Below are 9,083 nucleotides of genomic sequence, written 5' to 3'. Positions count from 1 at the left end.
GATTTCATAAATGGGACACCTCTTTCTAAACCTAGGACTTATTAGTACAATAAAAGTCTGAGACCACTGGTTCTCAGTAGCAAAAGCACAGATGTACCATCATATTCAACGTTCATGTGCTTAAGCCCAGCAATCCCATTAAGGCATTAGTTAGGAGAGCTCTTTAACCCAGGGACCAAAAAATCAGGGACTCTAGGGTCCAAGTAAGTGGCATGAAGCTGAAAAGCAGGCTAAGACATATGGTAAAATCACACGTTCTCCAGTTGTCCCTTCATCTTCACTGTGTGAACTCTTACTCAGATCTGCCTTTGGAGAAAAGGACTCATGCCAATCACAGCAAGAAGGAATCCTCTGTCCTTCAGGACAGGATTCTAAACTGGTATTAAAAAATGTGACAACAGAATTCTCTGATCCAGTTTTAATAAAGGATTTTATTTGATGATCCCTAAAAAGCAAGCTCCAGAAAACAGCAACCCACTGCAAGAATAGTTTTAATAATAAAATGCTTTGATCATCTCTCCTCCTCACAAAGTGTGCCCTGCCACGTGTGCTTCATCAGAGAGCAAACTCCCACATGGAACACCGAGTGAAGTGCACATGGCACATGGCACTTGTCCTGTTACTCACACCTCCACATTCACCCCCCCAAGCAGCCAAGAGGAGCCTTTCTGCAGCCTCCCTCTTTTGATAAAAATTCACTGCAATTTTTTTTATAGCAACATATGTAAAGGTTCCAATCCCTTGCTCTTCCCACTTATCTACTAGAAAAGTACAGAATTAAAAAGCTTTTTTCTCCAGCTGTGATCAAAACTCTGAATATTAAAGAACATCAGGGTTACCCTAAGCTCCTGGGTTATACACTTGGATATTTACAGAGGAGGTTGAACTTCAAGTTCAACTTGAGGTTCAACAGAAGAGAGGATTCAATTAGAACAGCTAACAAAACTGACAGTCATACTACGCTGGAGCAAAGCAACCATCAACCTCACTGGTTACAAGCCCTGTGGAGATCCAGCAAGACAGAGTCCCATATGCAGAGTCAGAGACTGCAGCAGAGAGTGCTGACACAGGCACACAAGAGTGCTGGTGAAGTCAGAGACAGAAACCCCCACAATTTTTAGTGCCATTTTCATTTAATAAGCCAGTAGTAGAGCAATTTAGAGACCTTGGCTGTGATGACACCAGGATATTTTTATGGCATTGCTGTAGGAAAACATTGGCATAGGACATCCTCTGGCTCACAGAACCCACTTCTCAGAGACTCAAGGCTGGGGAGTGTAGCGGAGGTATTTCTTGCCAGATGGGAGCTCTTTGGTGAAGACTCCTTTAGGGAAAAGTTTTTTGGCTTCCTCTTCAGGGATGGTTGGAAGAACCATCACACTATCTCCGTCCTATTGAAAGACATTGAGAGTGGTGAAATTCAATCTCACAGTGAAGCTTAAAGGTCTTCAAGAATTAACTTCAGAAAAATAGCTGCAGGTGCTGAGACTAACCAAGCATTCTTCACTCTCTCCCCTGAGGAATTTTGTTTTCTAATTGATCTTTGACACTTATGTGAAGCATTTTCCCATCTAAACAAGAGAAAGTCCCATGTAAAACCCAGTAGTGGTTTGCAGCTGTGCTTTGCCTGTTAGTGTTAAGTGTGCTTTGTGACCTGCAGGCCGCACGGGGTTGAATCCTGCCGCCCCTCATCTCAGGTCCCTCACCCTCCCTCCTGCGCTTCTTTTCCTGGCTCACTGGCCTTCCTTCTATTCCTCCAAAACACCATGCTCACTTGCAGTCAAGCCCCATGCACTAACTACTCCTCCGCCTGCATTGCTCTTCCATGGCCACACGCTGCTTCATGTCCTCCCAAAGGTCCCTTCAGAGAAAAGCTTTCTTCAACAATCGCCCCCAGCCCTGTGTGCCTGTTTTCCCCACCTGTGCTTGATTCTGCCCCGCAGCACCTGTGTCCTCACCACAGAATAAACCACACACTGTTCACTGTCTCTGCCCACTGGAATGGAAGCTCTATGAGGGCAAAGACTTTACGTCGTCCACTGCTATCTACCCAGTGCCTGGGATCAATACATATGTTTTAAAAAATTAGTCAATGGTGACTGAATTGAAATGATTTGTCTGTCAGAGAAACAACAACAACAAAACAAAACCTGGTATTTAGGTTAAGACATTTAAAAAATGTAGCAATGTTAAGATACTCTCTCATGACATTATCCATGTCCTATATATTTGCAGAAATTCTAGAGATTAAAAGTTTATGAACAAGTTTCAGAGAATTCTACATAGGCTTAAAAGGCTGAAGCCTATAAGAAATAAATGCCTCATGACATTAATACACTAATAGTTTTATAACCATGACTTAAGAAAAATGGCCACTCAAGGTTTTACGATACTATTATTTTATCAAAGAAGAGTTGGATAAATGTTTTGTTGTTGTTGGTTAAACCTTACATTAGGAAAATATGTAATTCTGACCAATTAATTTGTCTAAAGTATCTGAAAGTTAGAAAGCAATATAAGGAGTTTGTGTTTTATATAAAATGTATTAAAGACCTTAAAAAAGGGCCTCTCAACAAATCTTAAACTCAGCCATGAGGAAAAACCCTCTCAGTGTACATAGGTGTTGAAAACAGGTAACACACACCTGAAGGCAGCCACTTAGAGACTGGCCTTCAGGCCTTCCAGGCAAGTTGAGAACTGCTTTTTTGAATCAAATTTTTACCTTCCAATCAACTGGGGTGGCAACTCTCTTTTCCGCCGTCAGCTGGAGAGAAATGACTACCCTGAGAATCTCATCAAAGTTCCTGCCAGTGGTAGCCGGGTAGAGGATAGACAGCTTCAGTTTCTTATCAGGACCAAAAATAAACACCTGCCAAACACACAAAGACATAAACAGGAAGAGCTCTTTGAGTGCTTTTGATATTAAAGCCTCTCAGAAAGCTCTGCAGTCATTAGAAGTGTTCAAAGGCATCAAACCAAAACCAAAACCAAAACACAGAGTCTAGAAGGACACACCAAATGTGGATCTAGGTGGCTGGAATATAGACAATTTTCTTCTTCATGGTATTTTTCTAAACTTAGAAGGGAATTTTATTTGGTTCTGGAGGTCCTAGGAAAGGCCCCAGGAAGGTAAAATATCAATATTATTGGTTTAATACTGGTCCTTGAATAATAGTATATTTATGCAAATGAGGGGCTAGATCTGTTCTCTAGTAGGAAGAGGACAGAACAAATGAGAATTTAAAAACAGAGCTGTCCTGTGGAGGATATGACCCACCACTTTAAAGAGAGAAATGTCAGGAGAGCTATAGAAAAGGTATCTCAGGGCCGAGCTCAGTGGCTCAGCTTGTAATTCCAGCCCTTTGGGAGGCCAAGGTGAATGTATTGCCTGAGCCCACAGGTTCGAGACCAGCCCAGGCAATTTGGCGAGACCTTGTCTCTACAATAAATAAAAAAAAATTAGCCGGGTGTGGTAGCACACGCTTGTAGTTCTGGCTACTTGGAAGGCTGAGGCAGAAGGATCACTGGAGTCCAGTAGGTCAACAATGCTGGGGTGGCCGTGAGAGTGCCACTATCCTCTAGCCTGGGCGACAGAGTGAGACTCCAACTCAAAAAAAAAAAAAAAAAAGTGTCTCAATTCTAGATGACATCTTAAGATAAACGACTTATTTTTTCGTAGATTTCCCAGAGCTATGAATTAAGCAGTTTAAAATTGTAGATATGCTCCTATTTCCCCTGGTTGCTCCAAGACCTACAAGGAAATATACTGCCTGACCAGTTGTGCTAACTATGGATTTCCATGACTTACCACCCGAGCTGTCACAGGCATGCCCTTTTCATCCTTCTCTGCTGGGTCCAGCATGCCAAGCAGGATGGCAAGGTCCCGATCCTTATCATCGATGATGGGAAAAGGTAACTTTTCTGTGGGCTCATTACCATTGTAAGCATTGATATCCTGAAATGCAGGTGAAAGAGAAATTTAAACCCAACATATCCTCTGAATTTTATCAGTTAGCAGCCATCGCCTTGCAAGTTAGGGAAGAGAATCACAGTCATAATAATAGTCTCTAAGCAATTTTAATAAGAAAATGAATTAATAAACACTCTCATCCCAATTGTTGAGAGGAATAACAGTGGGTATAGTACTTAGGTTATAACCATGGACCCAAATCCTTTTTTATGTCTAGCTATTTTAAATTCAGCATGCTTCTACTGCTTTCAGAAAGCAGCAGTAAACCCTTTAAGTTCTGAGTAATATAGTTAGATCCCAACAGAAGGTACCTCTAGGTACCCAAATACTGTAAAAACCACCAAAAACAATGGGTTCATTAAGTCCATCACATCTAGAAACAATGTCATGTGTAAAGAAAAAATAGCTCTGATCCCTGCCTCAAAAGAACCCTCACTATATCTGTAACTTGCAAGACATTGAAAAATTAAAAAAAAAAAAAAATGATATAACTTAAAGCAAACACAAGAATGGAGAGTTGAATATATACTTCAAGGACAAGTCAAAGATAAATGGGTAAAAAGACAGGTAAACTTATACTCGGGTTGAAATTCAAATAGGAAACAAAACATTTCAAGTCTGAACTGAAGGAAAATGATGTACTTCCCCCTCCTTCCCTAGTAAAATGTACTCATTCATTCTTATCTACTTTTCCTATCCATGGGGAAAACAATTCTAGCTTCGCTATTTGATCAAGCTTGAATACAGCACTTACGGTAGGCTAAGCATTACAGTAAGTGCATGTAGACTCTAGATGGGTGAGATGTGGCTCTGCCTTCAAAAGAACTTTTGACTTGATTGGGTGATTCTCCTATAAAGCAGCAGCAAATGCAAGGCTGTAATGCTGAGTTCAGAAGGTGCCGAAATATACAGACAACCTCATTTGTGGGACTGCTGAATCAAAAGGCTTCAAAAAGGGGAAGGACTTCCACCTGGGCCCTTCAAGGACTCATAGGGAAAGGAAGGCATTCCCAGGGAGGAGGAACAATATGAATGAAGCATGGGCAAGTCTGTGCATAAATTGTTGACAGGAGAGTGAGGAACTAAGCTGGGTAGAGTTAGGAAATAGTGGAAAAGAGGGTTTAAAAAGTAGGAATAAGGTCTGTTTGTTATGTGAAGCCTTGAAAGTAAAACAGAGGCTTAATGGCAGAGCAGATAGTGAAACTATGGATTTTTCAGCACAGATGTGACAAGATAAAAGTGGCATTAATGAACTTTGAAATGTATAACAACAAATTCTAACATATTCCTTAATTTTATTAACTTAACTTTCCTTCTCTTGTCACTGGCTGCCTATCAAGTTAGCACAACTAAATATTAACCAATATGGTTTCATACTAGAGGCAACCTGGGGTTTACTATATAACCAGTGTCAAAGTTTGGGTACTGCTTTTGATACTTGAGACTTATTTCTTATTCAATGTAATCACTATTCTGAAAACTTTTAAGGCAGAAGTTCACCAGGCAAAATGAACCTGAGTATGCTCCTATACTTCAACAGGTATTATACAATGGGCTATAAACACTTCCTTCAGCAGTCTGTCATTTTAGCTAGTGCTATGCATTAATTCTCTACCCAGCCACTTGCCTAACAGGCATTATGTTACACCCATCAATACTAAACAACCACCTGCTTTGGCTTTATTCTGTTCTATACTAGGCTAAATGATACTCTCCATCATCAAGCATAAAAAAAAAAACATTGGCTAGCCAGGCATAGTGGCTCATGCCTATAATCCCAGCATTTTGGGAGCCCGAGGCGAGAAGACTGCCTGAACCCACAGGTTCGAGACCAGCCTGGGCAACCTGGTGAGACCTTATCTCTACAATAAATAAAAAAATTAACCAGGCATGGTGGTGCATGCCTATAGTTCCAGTTACTTGGAAGGCTGAGGCAGAAGGATCGCCTGATCCCAGCAGATCAAGGCTATGGTGGCCATGAGTGTGTCACTGCACTCCAGCCTGGGCAATAGAGTGATACTCCAATCCACCCCCCCCAAAAAAAGAACACTGGCTTAAGGTTCAAATTTCATTGCCACGGGGCAATCTTGAGCAAGTCTCTCCAACTTTCTGAGTGAAAAAAGTATTCTCATCTACAAAAATGAGAAAATGGAAATGAAAAATGAGAGCAAAAACTATAGACTGACTTCAAAGGGCTCTGTTATGATCTAATGAGAAACTGCCTGTAAAAGTGTTGCAGAAAAGTCAGCTACCTTTCACAGAATGAAAAAAAATCTACTTCAAGAAAGATAATTGCCTTTCCTTTTTCTCCTAAGTGAGTCTTCTAGCCTCAGATATGCAGGATTAACTGGCACAAAATGGTTGTGGGATGCAGCCCCAGGTCACCAACTCAAAAATCAGTACCACATCTTTTATTCAGGCGCACATGTTTGACATAGTGTCTAGTGCACAGTAAGCATCCCCTAAGGGGTAGTTGTTATTAACATTTTGCACATTGTAGCAAAGTCCTTAAGATGGTTTCAAGGTAAGTGTAGTCCACCAATTTTTTTTTTTCCCCGAATGAATTTCACTCCATCACCCAGGCTGGAGTGCAGTGGTACGCTCATGGCCACTCCAGAGACGACCTGCTGGGCTCTGGCAAACTTTCTGCCTCAGCCTTCCAAGCAGCCAGAAACACAGGCGCGCACTACCACGCCTGGCTAATTTTCTGATTTGATTATAGAGACGAGGTCTCATCATATTGCCCAGGCTGGTCTCAAACCCCTGGACTCAGGCAATTCTCTCACCTTGGCCTCCCAAAGTGCTGAGATTACAGGCTTGAGCCACTACACCTGGCTGTCCATCAAATTTTTGTCCAACGAAGTCATTTTGTTGAAAGTAGATAATTTCTTTGATTAATTCATTTAACAAAGACTGACTGACCACCTAGGATTACTGAATACCAAGCACTGTTTTAGCGGTGCACAGAACAGGAGTCTCTGTTCCTGCTGAGACCATCTGCACTGGGAAGAAGCAAACAACCCTATACAGAGTACTTTTGATAGTGACAAGTGCTAAAGAGAAGAGGCTAGTGAATGTGAAAAGGAGCAGTAACTTTAGAAAAGGACAAGGAAGGCTTTAATGAGGTGCCATTTGAGTTGAGACCGAAAGGAGATAAGGGCAAGTCACACAGACCTCTGGGGAATGTGTCTTCCAAACATGATTCTGGACGTATTCCGAAGGTAGAACTGACAAGTCCGAGGATAAATCAGACATGTGACATGATAAAAAACAAGGGGATTTAAGAAAGGCTCCTGGAGTCTGGGTATGAGCAACTACAGATATGCAGTTGCCATTAGTAGAGATAAGTAAAACCTGGATTTAAGAGTAGGACCCAGTTTTGAACATCCTAGGTTTAAGACGATTGGACATCACAGGGGAGACAGTGGTTATACCAGCCATCAGATACGAGAGTCTGGCTTAGAGATAACCTGAGAATCACATACTTAGATAGTATTTAAAGATGTAAGTGGAAGAGCTTACCAAGGGACAGAGTGCAGACAGAAAAGAGAATAGGTCTAAGAAACAAGTTCAAGGCAACTTCGCCTGGAAGGTGGAGCATCAGCATGAACCTGCACAAGAACAGCAGAGATGCAGCATCCTGGAAGCCAAGGGAGGAGAGCATCCCAAGAGACAGAATGATCAACTGGGTTGAATGCTGCTGGTGTGCCAAGAAGGACGAGGGCTGAGAACTGGCCATTGGATTTAGCAATGTGGAGATCACTGTATGGTCCAAGTCAGATTTTCAAATAGCCAGTGAACGCTGAAGCTGAGGCTCACTTATACTTTTATCTCAAAAACTAAGCTACTTTCTATAATTTATAACCGACTCTATAACCTCAGGTTCAAAGTACATGCCAATAGGTATATTATACCTTACTCCAGGCAAGATGATCCTCAACACTGTCTATTGAAAGGGCAATCAATTTAACATTCCTCTTGGCAAATTCTGGTGCCAGCTTTGCAGCTCTGCCAAGCTCTGTGGTGCATACTGGGGTAAAGTCCCGAGGATGGGAGAAGAGGATGCCCCATCTGCAATAAAGGAAAAGAAGGTCACAACTGAAGGAAGTTATCACCAACATCACGTAGAATGAAAAGCCACAATATCTGGATCAAAACAGGCTTTATTCTTTAAATGAATACTTGTGATAACATTTTCTTTTAAACTTTTGTACTGAGGAACGCTTTTTAATCTTCTTTCAGAAAAGCCTATGCTTACAGGTCAATTACATCAAATATATGAAACTCAAGGTGATATACATGTAGAAAGATTAATTTTAGGGTGTTGCCTCCTTTAATATGGAGCCATGACTCCTTTTTAGCTAAGAAATCTGTGTTACTCAAGTCAAGTAGCTTGTTGAAATAAGTTTTTATTTCTTCTTAATCCTTTTCTACATTTTTTTCTAGCATAGAACCTGACATTAAGCTCTAATAATGGATGTTCCAATATGCCCTGAACCCAAACAAATGCCTGACTGCAATAATAAGCAGATTATGTAATCCGAAATAGGTTTCTATCATCTTTTTATATTAAAATTAAAGTTGACACTTGGTTTCTTTGAAGCAAGTGTATATTAACTCTTTTGTGAAACTACTTTACCGATCTAACCTGTCCTTCAGGACACCAAATATTTGTACCCTGACAAAATAATATCAGTTTAACAGTTTTACCAGTCTCTGCATTAGCAGTCTCTTTTTCTTCTTACTTCAGATCAAGCAGGTAGAAAACCGACACCCTACAATGCAGATTTCTACAACTACAGACTCTTAGGAAAAGACTAATATCTAAACTTTGATTAAGGTTATACTTGTATAAATTTTGAGCATGTTTCAAGCTTAAGTCACCAAGAAATTCGGAATGCCATTTCCTTCTCCTTGGCAACATAAACTACACTTTCAAATGAAAAAGGAAATTTAACACTCAGTTCTCCACATTCTTATTGACTTAACCCATCCTAAACTAGATAAGATGGGTAGAATCCTAAACCAACAGATAACAATGTCTTAACCTAGTTGCTAAGCTGAATTCTCCAAAGTTTCCGTGGGCACAAAGAACAAAGCAAAACAAGGGCAT

General features: G+C 40.8%; 1 protein-coding gene across 2 annotated transcripts; it reads right to left on the bottom strand.

Annotated features, from left to right (window-relative positions):
• Positions 1-411: 411 nt before the first annotated feature.
• On the bottom strand, positions 412-8,165 carry LOC103250332 (peroxiredoxin-6). Of its 2 annotated transcripts, XM_021707973.1 has the most exons (5): positions 7,885-8,165; positions 3,809-3,955; positions 2,723-2,869; positions 1,229-1,391; positions 602-616 (listed from the first exon to the last, which is right to left on the bottom strand). In XM_021707973.1, the coding sequence occupies exons 1-4, from the start codon at positions 8,089-8,091 to the stop codon at positions 1,263-1,265; spliced, it is 630 nt and encodes a 209-aa protein (XP_021563648.1). In that variant the 5' UTR covers positions 8,092-8,165; the 3' UTR covers positions 602-616; positions 1,229-1,262. The 2 variants fall into 2 exon arrangements, with proteins under 2 accessions (XP_008047106.1, XP_021563648.1); XM_008048915.1 differs by having other exon boundaries at positions 412-1,391.
• Positions 8,166-9,083: the final 918 nt, after the last annotated feature.

The sequence above is a fragment of the Carlito syrichta genome, unplaced genomic scaffold (genome assembly GCF_000164805.1).
Source record: "Carlito syrichta isolate Samal-C Ts95f unplaced genomic scaffold, Tarsius_syrichta-2.0.1 Scaffold128191, whole genome shotgun sequence".
Lineage (NCBI taxonomy): Eukaryota > Metazoa > Chordata > Mammalia > Primates > Tarsiidae > Carlito > Carlito syrichta.
This window is presented reverse-complemented; position numbering and strand designations above follow the sequence as displayed.